At 39.0% G+C, this 16,734-nt stretch overlaps 1 protein-coding gene across 1 annotated transcript in view; it reads right to left on the reverse strand.

Annotated features, from left to right (window-relative positions):
- Positions 1 to 13,936: 13,936 nt before the first annotated feature.
- LOC126092651 (uncharacterized) overlaps positions 13,937 to 16,734 on the reverse strand; it is a 103,973-nt gene continuing 101,175 nt past the window's right edge. Inside the window, exon 3 of the mRNA XM_049908373.1 lies at positions 13,937 to 13,993. Coding sequence (XP_049764330.1) covers positions 13,937 to 13,993 — 57 coding nt within the window. The remainder of the gene's footprint in view (positions 13,994 to 16,734) is intronic.

A 16,734-nucleotide genomic window follows, 5' to 3' on the forward strand; every position in this document is an offset into this window, starting at 1 on the left:
CGCTTACGTTTTACTATAAAATATCACATATAATAAAGATGTTTGCAAAATATAATACTGATGCTATTAAGAGTGCACGGAAGAACAGAAGAAAGTTTGAAGAAGTCAGGGAAGGTTTTAAATCGTGGAAAAAGCAACCAATAACAGAGTATGAAAAGTATAAAAAAGAAGACCAACCTGTTATCGATGCAATTAAAGAGGTTAAGGGAGAATTGGAGGGTTTGGGTGATAATGTAATAAAAGCAATAGAACTAAACAGAGAAGTAGAAAAGCAGCTGGTTCCATATAAAAAAACAGATTTCGAAGACATGTTTCCTATTCCCTCAACACCTGATGAAACGTCATTTGAAAAGAGCATATTTAAAGACAATGATACTGACAGTGATGTTTCACCAAATACAAAACAAAGATTAGAATCAACCTTAGCAGAAATTGAAGAGAAGGAAAGGGAAAAGATGATCAGGAAGGGTGAATTAACTAGTACACCAAAGGCTGCTATAACTAATTATGCAACAACATATTTAGGTCCTGTAGTATCCAAGTACTTAGGAGGTTTAGGTGACAAGGTGTTTGGTTTAAGATTCGATAATGGTAAGCATTTTATTGGTGATTCAGAAGTTAATTTTCAGAATGACGACATTATCATTAAAGATAAACGAATTAAAACTACTAAAGGGTTAATGAATCTTCTAACACAGAAAGATGTAGATGAGAGTGTACCACTTGATGACCATGACAATTATGTGGATATATTAAAATTAACAAATGCTATATATCAGAACAACGACCCCACAAAAGGACCTAAATCAAGTGCAAGCGAAAAATATAACAGGTTAATCAAGCCCATATACAAAGCAATAAAGAGGTCTAAGGTAAGTCCCACAAAGACTGGAAATGGTTTCGTGAAGAAATATAGTGACAGGCCGATTGAATACATCTGGATGGACGATGTCCAGGACTTAATTGATAGACTTATGGTTATTCATGGGGAAGAAAATGCTGGAAACACCAACTACCACAATGAAAAAGTTGCAATTACTAAAATGCTCAGTAATAAGTTTAATGACTTTATTATCGATAATCCGAAGGGGATCCCTTACCTAATTAGATTTCTAAACCACCTCCCTCACACCTTCTGGAAGTCAGAAAAACATGGGAAAGGTTTAGTGAACACACTAATTAATAATCTCCCGGTTGAATTGCACCTTCCTGGATACAACTACTGCGGCCCTGGCACCAAATTAGAAGAAAGATTAGCTAGAGGAGATGTAGGAATCAATCCTTTAGACGAAGCATGTAAACAACATGACATTGCTTATCGAGATCATAAGGATTTGGAGAATAGACGCGTAGCTGACAAAGAACTACAAAAAGCTGCAAAGGAAAGAATGTTCAGTAAAGATGCTTCACTTGGAGAGAGATTAGCTTCCACAGCTGTTGCTGGAATAATGTTCGGGAAACGGAAGCTGGGAATGGGGTTGGAAGTCGATGAAAACGGCTTTGGTTTGTGAAAAGGTGTAATTTTAATGCAGATTTTATGCTTTTAAAGCATAAAATTAAAATTGAAATAAATTAATAAATAAATGAGAGGATTTAGTATTGATTACAATGTTTCCCCCAGAGGGAGTCCAAAAGCAAAATCTATTAAAATAAAATTGTCCAATGATGATTTGAAAAGTCATGGGTTTCTTGATGGTTTCCTCACAGAGGCTCAAATGAAACAGAAAGCAAATAAACTTAAGAAAGGTGGTAGTTTACTTATAACACTATCTATACCTGTCGTGAAAAAGATTCTTGATTACCTTAACTCAAAGAGTTTAAAAAAGGGTTCTGGTATGAGTATGCACGAAGGAGGATTCCTACCACTGATACTGGCTGCCTTAGGCGCAATTGGTTCATTGGCTGGTGGAGCTGCTGCAATCACAAGCGCCGTTCATAAAAAACAGAAAGAAGATGCAGAACTGGCTGAACAGAAGAGACACAATCTAATTTTGGAAAAATTGGAAAAGAAGGGATCTGGAATGAAAAAAAAAGTTCAAAAAAATAATCGCAGACTACCCTCATGCTTTAAGCAACTTTGACATAGAAAAACTAGCAAAAGAATTGAAAATTGAATCTTTCAGAGGTGTTTATATGATTGATGAGTTACCTAATAAACCATTAAAGTACGAATCAGGAATTGTGAATTTAGACTCGTCTAAGCACACTGGTTCACACTGGATCTGTTACTTCAAAAAAAGCGACGAAAAATTTGTTTTTGATTCATTTGGAGGAAATGTACCTGACGAATTGGTCCGTTACCTAGGTTCAAAGAATTTATTCTACAATACAGAAAGAATACAGTATTATGACGAGTATATTTGTGGTCACCTGTGTATGCTCGTACTTAAGCTATTTACGGTTGGGTGGAATTTTAACGAAATTTTGAATGTAATAAATGGACGTTTTTGGGAATAAACTAGCTGTAGCTACTGATGTAGCTTTTCGAATGACGGCAGAAGAGTTAGATAAGATAAAAAATGTCGAAAAGAGTTTTACCAAGTTTCAGAAATATTTCACAGATGTGATGAAGAAATCAAAGCGTTATATAAATTTTCTAGGTAGAAGATTAGTCAATGTCGATGATCCTATTGATGATATGGATGTAGTTACCAAGAGGTTTCTGCAAACAAAACTTGTAGAGAGTAGTGCACAATACACAAGTCTCTTAACACAATTCAGTAATTATTACAGCAAGAAGGAGATTGAGAAAGTTCTTTCAGATTATTTTACTAAATCAGATTTGAAGCCATATATTGAGAGTTCTCAGAGCACTATACACGATAAACAAACAGTTGAATTTACATTTGTGACAGGTGATGAACAAAAAATGCATAACTTTGAATACACCTTTCAGTTAAGAAGAGTTGTTGCAATTGGTGAAAACGTTAATGGACGTCTGTCAACTAAGGACTTTGATATGGCAGTAAGTGTATATGACAAAATACATCTAATTAATGGTGGGAACCATTCAATAACAATAAATGAAGGAAATTTTTTCTCTGTAAGACTAAAAGATAGTGTTAAAACCGTACCTGTTAACGTGAAATTTCTAATTTATGGTGAACTGATACCAGTTGTCGAGGATATTGAGAATTAAGAATGACTTTTTAAAGGTCTTTAGGATCTTTAAAAAGTGTGTACTAGTAAGAAGATTATATTTTAGATGTAACACTCAGTTAATAAATGGACGACTATCATATTTGGTGTTTAAAGTGTAGAAAACACACGAACACCCTTCATCCACACCGTGTTATGGCTAAAAACGGACGAACAAGAATTGAAGGTATCTGTTCGGAATGCAAAAGCAGGAAAAGTAAATTTGTAAAAAAAAAGACGTAGAAAATGTAGGTTGTGGTGTATACCAACCATCTGTTCGTGAAGGTATTGTAAACGAACTTCACAAACCACTGAGAAAGAACTTCCCAAGGAGAACTGTCATAGCTTATGGCGTAGATGATTTGTGGCAAGCTGATTTGGTTGAGATGGATTCTGGACACCTAAAAGGGGTGTCTAAGATTAATAAGGGATACAAGTACCTATTAACGGTTATTTCAAAGTATGCATGGGCTATTCCTGTTAAAGACATATCAGGTGTGAATGTAGCCAGTGCTTTTAAAAGTATTCTACAAGAAAGGAAGCCAATGAATCTACAAACAGATAATGGTAAAGAGTTCTACAATAAACACTTTAAGGAACTGATGAAGCTTGAAGGCATAAACCACTATTCCACATTTACAGAACTTAAAACATCAGTAGTTGAAAGGTTCAATAGAACGCTAAAAGAAAAAATGTGGAAACAATTCTCGATTCAAGGTAATCAAAAGTGGATTGAGTTACTTCCAAAGCTCATATATGACTACAACAACAGAAAACACAGAACAATAGGGATGAAACCAATAGAAGTGACTAAAAAGAATGCAAAGATATTGCTACCAGCAATTGAACTTAAAGCAGACCCACCAAAGTTCAAGATAGGTGATAAAGTTAGGATCAGTAAATTGAAAGGTTTGTTTGAGAAAGGCTATACTGCTAACTGGTCGACAGAAATATTTGAAGTGAGTCAGATCAGTAACACAATTCCAACCACGTACAAGCTGAAAGACACAAATAAAGAAGAAATTGAAGGTAACTTCTACGAACAAGAATTACAGAAAACTAAGTATCCTGACGTCTATCTTGTAGAAAAAGTAATCAGAAAGAAGGGTGACAAAGTATATGTAAAGTGGTTAGGGTTTGATAACTCACACAATAGTTGGGTGTATAAAAGTAACGTAATATTTTAATGGTTTTTAACCATTAAAATCTGATAAATGTTTTGATTTTGTTACGGTTCGACTGCAATGAGGGTAACCATCAACTTTTCAAATTCTTGTTCTATTTGTGATATACTTTCGCCTATTTTGCAGAGGTCAGTCTGGTCTTCTACTAATTCCATAACAGTTAGTTGTAGGTACTGCATTTTCTTTAGATAATTAAAAACGGTACCTTTTAGGTGTGGTGGCACCCTGTTTATATCAAAAGGAAGTACTGCTTGTTTGTCACCACCTTTCATTACCCACATCATGCTACAAGGAGGTATTAGTTGATTGTTCATTTATTTACTTTATTATTTAAATAGAAAAAATGTCGAAAACAGCAAAACCTTGGCGCCAAGGAACCCTGTGGGGACTTCTCTTTCTGTCTCTTCTTCGTCGTTGCTACTGTTTTCTTCACCCCACAGGGTTTTTCCTCTTTGTACCACGTCTCGTCCCATGCATCTTGGTTGATGAGGGAGAGCGGTTCTTTGCGGACGTCTCATGACGTCACTCAAAATTCCACGACGAAAACTTTACTCAGTTTATTTATTACAGAGGCTGGCCAGACCCCTGACCGAACGCGCTGAGCAACCACGCCGGCGAGAGAAAACTAGCCGTGTTCGGTTATAAGTCATGCTGAAGCTGTTAAGAGTGTCATCTACTAGCGAATGAACGAGTTAATATTACGTATCAGCAAGTTGCGGTGATACACGTCACGCTGGCCTTCACCTCGCGGCTTGGCGGGTCGCCAGATGTGTGTCGGTAGTTCCGCGACGCTCCTCTGATTATCTGTTTCGGATTGCGTAACGACTTCACGGCCGAGGTCACCGTATTTCTAATTTGCGCCAGCGACAGACTCAAAGAATTCAAACTTAATATATTCATTGTCAGTATTAAAATATAAATCAATTATGTGCTCTCTGACACCACAAGTTAATTCCCACCCATCATAATCATCACGACGAGTAACTACATTCTTAAAATGTGAGAATTTATTTATATCAAGACTTTCAATATAAAATGTATATGTCAAGAATATGCATTCATCATCTTTACCGTATAGCTCTTTTCCTTGTTCATTTAATTTATAGTTTATATCGAAATTATCTAGTTCTCTCAAGATACCATACAGAGCCATTTTCTTTATTTATTTATTAACTGTCTTATATTTTATTTATATTTTTCATTTTTATAAACTCTATAAATTTTTGACTTATGGTAGGTGCGAGCTTTAAATATTAAAGACTTTGGATAAGAAGTTGTGGTACTTAAGTACCTTTAAACGAAAAAGGCGTTGGATGAAAAGTTGTGGTTCTTTAGTACCTTTATACGTGGCTTCAAAAGTATTTTCAAATTTAATGGTCTTTTGACCCATTAAATAAAATTTTTTGAAATTTTATTTTTATTTTCGGGAAAAATTAATGGTTCTCTGTTACCTTTTTTAATGGTTGCATAATTAATGGTTCTTTAATACCTTAAAAAGGAATTTATCTTACATTTTGATATATATATTTTTTAAATTAGTGGTTGTTCCAAACCTTTAAATTGCTGGTCACGTTACGGTTCTTTAGTACCATTTCTCAGTCGTTTTTCTTTTGAAAATAATGGTTCTTTAGTACCTTAAGTTTGGAACTATATTTTTGATGTCATTTATGGTTGATTGGTACCTTAATGGTTGTATGAGGGTGGTTAAAGGTCACTGGAGACCATTATTTAAGCATTGTTTTTTATGGAATATTTTTAATGGTTGGTGTGGCCATTATATAAATTCTTATTGGCTGTTTGGATGTTTATGGTTACTTGAACCACTATTTTAGAGTATATTTTTTATGGTTGATGAGGACCATAATTATTGTCTGTCCCATACCTACCCATATACTACTACTGTGCTTAAAATGACACACAATATTTTTTTAGCGCAACGCAATCTGACTTTCAGAAATCCCTACAAAGGAATGGCCCTGACTAACATTAACCTATACGTTTCACAAATCACTTAGCTCACCAAAAATCTTCGTTACTCGAACTACTGCAATACAGCGAGCCTACTGCAATACAGCGAGCGCCACTACTGCCAGCTAAATAAAAGATTCAAACTACAGAAGTCACTAACTACTGATAGGGATAGTTAGCAAATGAAAGATTTTAATAGAGAACAAACACTGTATTTACCTTAATAATCATAATATATATAGCAGTTCAATTTCAAAACTCCGCCATCTCTCTCCCCACATCCACCACTGCTGGCGGCTCACCTCCAACTGCGCAACGCTACGCGCTGTTCACTTCCAACTGCTGCTGCCCAACACTACAAAAATTCAGAGTGTTCGAAATGTTTCATCATTATGATGCTATGTTTTACTCGGTCTTGTGTAGCTTGAGACCAATATGCTGAGAGGAAGGCATGATAAAATTCTCCTTCACTGTGACAATCGTGAATGACCGATCGCATTCTTACAGCTGGTTCATTCTCCAAGTAGCCACACATAAATTCTAATCTGTGTTCTAATGACCAGTTGGGAGGAAAACAATGAGAGAATTGATGGAGACACGCTTGTGGATGAATGTCGTTGGCAGAATTCTTAAACGTTTTGAATTTACGTGTAGTAATGAATAGCTTGTAGTCAAAATCATCATGTCGGCGAGTCGCATGTCGGTCATTGTTACGTCGTGTCGGCGGTTCCATCTCAAAATTCGGTGCACATTGCCAATTGCTTTCATAACTTCCGAAATGCCCTGTGTTATTATTTTGTGGCTGTTCCGTATTTCTATGTCCATCTTCGCGTATTGGGGCGCAAGTGTCCTCTGAAATACGTAATTCTTGTATTACCTGTGTCAGCTGATCTTGTACCTCCCGGATTTCTCTTTCGTGTTGCGTATTAATTTGATTCTGATTTTGTTTGAATTTCCTAATTTGTTCGCACTCTTCTGTGTCATTAAAGACTAGTGGTTTTGTGTCATTCAGATTATCATCTACCTTCGTAGATAAATTATTTAGCTGATCCGAAAGTTCAATTACTTTCTCTGATAATGAACTAATTTCCTCCATGTGTCTTTCTGAACCAATTTTCAGAGTATCTACTATGTCCTTTAAGTTTTCTTGAGTTTTTGAAAGTTGCGTAACCAAATCGGTAGATGCAACTGAGTCAATTTTAGCTTGCAAAGTCTCATGATTTTCATGAACAATAGTTTGCAGTTGTTTTATGGCTGCTTCGTGATTCTGTAATGCATTTTGATGCCGCGAAAAAATAGGTTGAAAATGCTCACAAATTTGTGTTTTTACGTCATTACAGACTTTTTGACATTTCGATTCAATGTTATGTAACTCAGTAGTTAAATCTTCACGTGTTTGTTCAAGCGTATGTTCCACTGAGTCTAACTTTTGAAGCTTTTGTTCCATTGTGTCTAACTGTTGCTGTGTTTGCCTCTGGTGTTGTTCCATTGTGTCTAACTTCTGAAGCTTTTGCTGTGTTTGTCTCTGATTTTGTTCCATTGTGTCTAACTTTTGAAGATTTTGTCCCATTTGTTGCATTAATTGTAATAACAATGCATTAGTGTCTGGAATCTGTTCCTCTACGCTTTTCGGCAGTGCATTTGCACCAGCAACATTCACATTTTGACAAGCAGAAAATGTGTCTTGACTCATTTGAGAAAACGGTGAGAACCCAAAACCTGAGTCTACGGTATTTGCAATATTGTGTTCTGTCATTCCCAATTCCTGACGCGAGCTGTTGCCGACCGATCGATCGATAATGCTTCCCTGTTTACTACCTGTTACACTGTCTACACCATTATTTGACGCCCGCTCCATTTCCCTATGCACAGTTACCAAATTACTACTTTGAATATTAGTTAATTCATTACATGGTGGCGTTAACACACTGCCTTCGTCTTCACTGTCATTTCTCAGTTTACTTTGGAGCCTAGTGTTACGTTTTTCACACGCCATTATTGTCACAATATTTCACACGATAACACAGAAAAACACAATTTGAAGAGCAAATATAGGGGAACACATTAACATAGCACTGAAAGTAATATCTAGTTAATTGCAAGCGTAGCTTCGAAATACTTAGTGCAAATCTACATGCATGCCACAACTGTTTTACTGTACAACAATGAAAGGCTGCAACTACAAAGGAGATTCTATCTACAATTACGCGCTAGCAATAAACAATAGCTACACTAATTACACAAACTACAAGAAAAAAATCAGAAGATTCCAGTGAGGTATCCTTGGCTAAGGGTCGACATATGAAACGTCCCCTTAGAACATTTTATACAAGACTGTGCTTAAACTGACACACAATATTTTTTTAGCGCAACGCAATCTGACTTTCAGAAATCCCTACAAAGGAATGGCCCTGACTAACATTAACCTATACGTTTCACAAATCACTTACCTCACCAAAAATCTTCGTTACTCGAACTACTGCAATACAGCGAGCCTACTGCAATACAGCGAGCGCCACTACTGCCAGCTAAATAAAAGATTCGAACTACGGAAGTCACTAACTACTGGTAGGGATAGTTAGCAAATGAAAGATTTTAATAGAGTACAAACACTGTATTTACCTTAATAATCATAATATATATAGTAGTTCAATTTCAAAACTCCGCCATCTCTCTCCCCACATCCACCACTGCTGGCGGCTCACCTCCAACTGCGCAACGCTACGCGTTGTTCACATCCAGCTGCCCAACACTACAATGGCAGACAACAAAGCAAACTAGCCACAGACTGCACACAGCACAGCCAGTGATTTTCATACAGAGAGCCCTACGTGGCGTCGGCGTTACCAATATAAGAACCTAAACAGCCTACTTACATAATGCAAACTAGCCACAGACTGCACACAGCACAGCCAGTGATTTTCATACAGACCGCAACGTGACGTTGCCAATAAAAAAACATAAACAGCCTACTTACAACGGTAGCAGCAGAGCGGTTCCGGACTGAAGCGCCTAGAACCTCTCGGCCACAGCGGCCGGCGACTTTTCAACTGTAGGAAGCAATAACATGCTTAAAACTTCAATGTATGCCTGTGCTATGATAGTGCCACGCACAACAACAAGGGATGCAAGCCCCCTCAATGAAAAACACGACCACACCGCAACACCACATCCTCCGAATTTTACTGCTACCACTACACACGCAGGCAGATGACGTTCACTGGGCATTCGCCATACCCACACCCTGGCATCGGATCACCACACTGTTTACCGTGATTCGTCGCTCCACACAAAGTTTTCCACTGTTCAATCGTCCAATGTTTACGCCACTTACAGCAAGCGATGCGTCGTTTGGCATTTGCCGGCGTCATATGTGGCATATGAGCACCCGCTCGACTATGAAATCCTAGTTTTCTCACCTTCTTCCTAATTGTCATAGTACTTGCAGTTAATTACGATGCAGTTTTGAATTTCTGTGTGATGGTCTATATTGATGTCTGCCTATTACACATTACGACGCTCTTCAACTGTCAGCGCTCTCTGTCTGTCAACAGACTATGTCGACCTGTACCCTTTTGTGCTGTACATGTTCCTTCACGCTTCAGTTTCATTATATCATCGGAAACAGTGGACCTAGGGATGTTTAGGAGTGTGGAAATCTCGCGTACACACGTGTGACACAAGTGTCATCCAATCACCTGATCACTTTCGAAGTCCGTGAGTTTCGCGGAGCGCCCCATTCTGCTCTGTCACGATGTCTAATGACTACTGAGGTCGCTGATATGGAGTACCAGCAGTATGTGGCAGCACAATACACCTAATATGAAAAAGATATGTTTTTGGGGGTATCCAGAAAATTTTGATCACGTAGTGTATATGGATCGTGATAATCCGTCCAGCGTCAACTACGGCCTGAAGAGGGGCCATTGAAGCGCCGCAACTGGCAGCTACACTAAATAAGATCATATGGACGGCTGTAGGCGTTTCATTTTCTTACAATAGTGAACGGCCCTGCTCTCCAAGACCTCTAGTCAAGAGAAAGGACATACAAAAACTTCATATGCAACTGGCTGATCCAAAGTGTCCGGATAGTTATTTGTGTACATTAAAATGGGATGTGTTCACCCTTCAGCTGCGTAGGGGCTTGAGCTAACTTTCAGTTAGTTGTTGGAATGTCTGTGGGGAATGTCAGCCTATTCTTTCTGAAAAGCCGAGACTACACAAGGTACTGATGTTGGACACTGGGATCTGCAGCGAAGTAGCCGTTCTAATTCATGGAATAGGTGTTCCACTGCGTTCAGAAAGCAATTTGAGTAGGCCAGCCTTTCTAAAGAACGTTGTTGTTTACGAACCAATGCATCACAGTTGTTGCCTTATGTCATTCTTATAAAAACTATCAAGATCTTTGATCTTTTCGTCTACTGTACACAGTATATCTCGCAATTCGGGGACCCCACCCTATCCACGAAAAACAGCCCCATACCTTAACATCACCTCCTCCGAACTTCACTGCCGCACTACCGATGGCCTTTGTAGTCTGGTCCCTTCAACCCCCCCCCCCCCTCCGAACTTCACTCTAGGCACTACACACAGCGTCAGGTGACGTTCTCTAGGCGCCTCAAACCCAAAGACTTCCATCGGATCGCCACAGGATTTAACATGAGTCATAACTCCAAACGACTCGTTTCCAGTCATCCAGTGCCCAGTAGCATAGCTGATTACACCACCGTAAGAACGGCTTAGCACTGACTGTAGTAATGTCCAGCTTATGATAAGATACTGGATCATTGTACCCTAATCTTGTTAACACCATACACACTGTCACTGTGCTAGCTGGAATGCTGAAATAGCATTTTGGAACTCACTAGAGATTCCATCAGGTGATTTTGTGTGATTTTTTACAACCACTCTCCGAAATTCTCGGTAGTCGCTTTCCGTCACTAAATGAGATCTGTCTCGTTAGGTTGTAGGTGTGGTTGTTCCTTCACGTTTCCACTTCATTGTCACGTCATCAGGTGTCGGCCTGGGCAGCTTTAGAAAGGTTGAGATGCCTCTGATAGATCTATTACTCAGGTGACATTTGAGGTCACTGACCTCTCCTCACCGACACATTCTGCTGTCACTGCTTCATAACTTACAACACAGTACCTCCCCCCCCCCCTACCTCGTTTTATACCACAAGTCCGGTTCTGATGACATCTAATGATCAATTCCGCATTGTATAGGATCGGATAGGGATAAAAGATGTCAGAGTTTCGAGAAGCTTGAAGGGCAGCCTGCATGATGCTTGAAAGCTGGCTTAAAAGATCATTCTGACTGTCCTTTCCTGTGCTACCAGTTTTCTTTATGGACGCACAGAGTAATCCCAAAATGCGATGCAGTGCAATTACAGTATGACAAGTATACGAGCTATCAGCTTTAACTGTCAGAGACGATGGAAGTTGTTCTCACACTAAAGATATTAGCATTTAGTCTCTGCATAAAATCATGGATGTGCGATGTCCAAGAAATATTTTCATCTCACTCCTAAGAAATTCGAATGTTCAACTTCAACGACCATTTGAGCAACTACAGACAGTAAAATTTCGTTTCTATAACAGCTTCGTGTCAGTGGCAATATGCACTGTGTTGTATTTCATTCCCTTTTCTGTACATCTCGAACCAATGCCACCTTTATCCGATATTTGTTACTTCATTTACATTACGTTTTCGGTCACTCTGAATTATAACTGTGTTAATTAAAAACAGAGAAACTGTCGAATTTTCTGTCATGTTTAGCGGCAGATCATTGGAATATGTAAACAAAAAACCAAAGAACTCGGAGAAGGACCTTATGGTATCTCCATATTACATCACTTTAGTCACAATCATATCCACCTTCTATTTACTGACACTTGGAGGACTACATTTTGATTCCTATTTTCTGGCCATGAAATTAAATTTCCTTTGCTTTTTCCACAATTAGCTTCAACCTATCCAAAGTTATAGTGCATCCTACACAATCAAATGATTTTATTAAATCAATTATAATTGTGCTACCCTCCACTTAGCCACCGCTACTGGCAAAAAATTCAATAGGAAAGCTTTAATCGTGAGATATAGTGTGTTAGCTGTTACATGTGGGTGAACAATGTGTGTGTAGAGGTGTCATTGGCGTTCTGGACCCTAATGCATTTACTGGTATGAGAAATGAAATAATATGGCCTTAGCGCACGAACCTTCTCAGGTTGTACGCTGATATCCTATAATATTAAGTTCAAAATGTTCAAATGTGTGTGAAATCTTTTGGGACTTAACATCTAAGGTCATCAGTTCCTAAGGTTTCACACTACTTAACCTAAATTATCCTAAGGAGAAACACACACACGCATACCCGAGGGTGGACTCGAACCTCCGCCGGGATCAGCCGTAATATTAAGTTTCACAAGTCACTTAACATTGTGACACGGGCGCATATCACGTACAATAGCGCACATTTTGGCTCAGGGACATGACTGAACCTATCTGTCAGTGCGTACTCGAAATTAGATGTTCTCACGTTACAGCACACGTGTTCAAAAGTGTAACTTCCATTTCCCTCGTCGCTTACGTGTAGCGAAGATACCGTTTATGGATGCCTTGTGGGTGGAGGCTGAAACTTGTAGACGAACCGAGCTCTCTGCCATTACTCCTTACCTCACCATAGCACAGAATCATGCCAGAGACCTCGATTAAACGACGGAATTAAACAGCCTCACTTGAGAGCAAAAGAGTGTAGCCTTCATTGAATATATAAAATCAGAGGAACAACGAACTACGAGTTAACTACAGTTATTTTCAACATTCTTCTTTTGATAAAAGAACGTATAGTTGAATTATCCTCCCCAGTTTCTGTTCCATAGTATTAGTTTAACTTTTTCCGATTTTCAATCTTTCGGCACACTCCTCATCACGGGAGTATAATTTAAACTATTGAAAGAGGACACTATGTTCCACTTTCATCATGTTTGTGTGAAATTTATGCCAAAATTTGTGGCCAGCAGTTAACTGCTTTTAAATTTTTGTATCGCTGCAACTTGATCACCCAGCCAATGGTAAAGGAAAATGCTAAATTGTACTTTAATTTGTTTACGCAGTGCAGTCCGTCTTCGTTCATTCGATTCCATCCTGTATGAGAGTTCGCATCTATATTTCAGATATAGATTCGCATCTATATTTCAGATACTGTCCACTTGAGCCAGAGAAGAGCGTATCACCTGAGGCTTGGGATACCATCTTAACTTCATTTAGTCTTAACGGAGGGACAGAGTTGTTGCTTTGAGACAGAGAATGGTCACATACTCCAGTGGAAACCACAAATAGTGGTAGGCGTTAATTTCCCTCCAGATCCCCAATATATTGTGGGTGCGCTCTGAGAAAGCGGAAACGGTACTGGTACCATAGACACGCTATCGGTATGTTCCAGTATGTGTTGTCGAACAGAGCTTTTGAAATTAGGAATTAGTTCCATTTCGTTAAATAACTGTTTTCAGTTGTTCCTGGATGAAGTGTAGATGTGCTGAATCAATATGTTTGATCGATCCTGTTGTAAGTTTCGCGAGAGAGTGCCAGTCTAAATTTGGCTTTTTTCACTCTGTTTCAGTTAGAATGCCTGTTATTGTACTAGTTCAGATGCGCCCGTGAAAAGTCTTTTTGTTGCCAACTCCACTCTGTTTATCAAGTGACTGAAGCAACCAAATTATCCGTTTATTTAGTACAGAATTTTATGAGGTTCCTTCATGTTACCGATGGCCTCTACGTGGTCCTATGATCTTTGTTAAATCATTTTAGCTGAGGTCAGGAAAGAGTTGCTTGCTCACTAAGCTCACTTACTTACGGTGATCGATCTGAACCTCAAAATTCTGTGAAGTTAATGCTCATTCGCAACTTGATCAGTAGGTGGCATCAGACTGCCACATGTTTATGAATTTAACACATGCCCATTTTAACCAAGGTAAGTACGTGTACTTTATCACCCAAATTACAGTGATACTGCACGAGAATATGTTGGTCACATATTTCGTCGCAAGAGATTTTTGGCGCACGTCAGCCATGTGGTCCATAGTGTGCATGCGCCAGTATCAGCAATATGATCGTGGTACACGTAAGGGTTGTTGGTAACTGGGGTGACGGCAAAATAATAACATTTTTTAGTGTAACACGTTAAACAATGGTTAAAAATATACTCCAAACGTATATGATGCCCCCCTTTTCTTGTGTATAGTGATGGAAAATTGGTACAGCTACGTGGTTATCCGCATAGCGCAGAGTAATTGTCTCTGAATCTCTTCATGGCACAGTTCATATCAACAAATCGAACAGCAGTTGAGTAGTCTCATGCTTCTTTGTATCGTTTGCGAAAAGAGCTGAATATTGCGGCCTCCGCTACTCCTTTCCCAACCTCCCCCTCTCCCCTGCCCACTCCAATGTGACTGCTTTCGACAAGATAACTATCAGATTGTTCTTCGACAGTGTTGAGTATAATGTTAGATATCGTTTGATATGGAATTTGTGTCGTGCAAAGAAAGTCAGAAGGATCATCCAGAAACTGTAATAAAACAGAAATACAGATGCAAAGTTTTACAGTAGTTCACATATCCATCAATTCCACGGACTGTTCCCATTCCTCGCCTTGCATAACGTATCCGAAACTTCTTTAATTACAAGTATATTGAGTTAGAATAGTTATTTAAATAGTCTAGCTAGTTCCAAAATTATTTTTACAAAGCACATGACGCTAGACTGGAGGTTCACTCGCATGCCGAGTATATCACTTACATGTTTGCATAGTACGTTGTCCATTGCTCTACATCTATTATGCTGATTATTTCTCGGGACATCACTGGCTGATCTGTGTATGAAAAACCGAACGACTTATGAGCATACATAGTTGTACATGAAAAATCGTATCCCTCTTCGTCTTCTAGAGTGCGGCATTTTCTTGACTCTGAATGAAAACCAGTAGAGGCAGTAGGTTTCAAAAATCGATTTTATAATCTGTTAGGCTAATTTCGTATAGCAACAGAGGACGCAGAAGTAGAGTAAAGGAGCTCGTGGCCTAAAACCATTGGCTCAAGCTCCCTCATTCTTCTACTCACAACATTAACTCATCCAGGCCGGAGTACCCACGTGTCAGAGATGGGTCGCGGACAACACTATCCTTGATCCACTAGCTTATCAAGACCCTAACAGTTTGACGAGACACGTGGAGAGTGATAAAACTGGGGTATAACCACGCTCACAACCTTCTCAGACGGGTCCTGACCACTAACGTAGGTTTCATATGTTCCACATGACTATAGTTCACTGGCTTCAACTCACACAATCCCTATTGGGTTATATTTCCAACCAACAGGAGCATATGCATCGGAATCGTCGAGCCATGAATTCTTCCATTGGTGGCAAACTAGTAATAATGGTAACGATAGTATAAAAGGAATAAAAATAACACGAAAAATGCCCCAATCCTACACGATTCTATTATCACTATAACATAATTATTAGGTCTGTGTCCATCACCGACAATCCAAAATGCACTATGAAAGGATACGGGTAAGGGAGAGAACGAATATCCGACAGCACCTGTTGGAACAGTATAAACCCGGTAACCTCCTGTCCCCGATTCTTCGTAGAATCGAACTGCCATGGTTCAAAAAGACACCACACACATCCATGCCCGAGGCAGGATTCGAACCTGCGACCGTAGCAGTCGCTCGGTTCCGGACTGAAGCGCCTAAAACCGCTCGGTCACCTTGGCCGGCCGAACTGCCATGTATAAAACTTTTTCTGCAGCTCCTTCTTAAGAGAAGCTAGTTTGTCTCGCATCTCATTGTATATGATGCAATATCTCCTGAACAGTGTATCGAACAGTGATATAATTCTGTACTTGCATTCAGTGGTATCTGTACATTCTGTCTGCAAATCATGTTCCGAATAGAGTTAATCGTAAAGAATACACAAAGTAAGATGTCATGCCAGATGGTGACGTTTTAGTGCATGAGCAGGATAAATGCAATACGCTATAAACAATTTTTCTTTCATGAATTTGTAAGCATGCGTGCGAGAGCTATTGAAAAGGTTTAAAATAAAGTGAAAAGTTTGTTACAAGTCATCGAGGTCTCTTACTCCCACAAACTGGATTAATCTGGATAATATGAACCCCCTAGGCTACGCTGGCTCAAAGCATATACAATAGCACAACGTGCACCGAATTAGAAGTTTACTGATGAAGATGGCTATATGTCCACTCAAGTAGCTCAAAAATGTACAAACAAGTGAAATGAAGGTTGCGTATCTCGAAAAAATGTGGGCTTGGGGCGACATCGGCTAGAACCACGCGGTATCTTACAGTACACTGATTTATGTAAGCCCTTAATTTTCTTGACTGATAATAACAAGTGGGAACAAAGGTTTAGCGACGTGTTTT

Source organism: Schistocerca cancellata, chromosome 7, assembly GCF_023864275.1.
Source record: "Schistocerca cancellata isolate TAMUIC-IGC-003103 chromosome 7, iqSchCanc2.1, whole genome shotgun sequence".
In the NCBI taxonomy this organism is placed as follows: domain Eukaryota; kingdom Metazoa; phylum Arthropoda; class Insecta; order Orthoptera; family Acrididae; genus Schistocerca; species Schistocerca cancellata.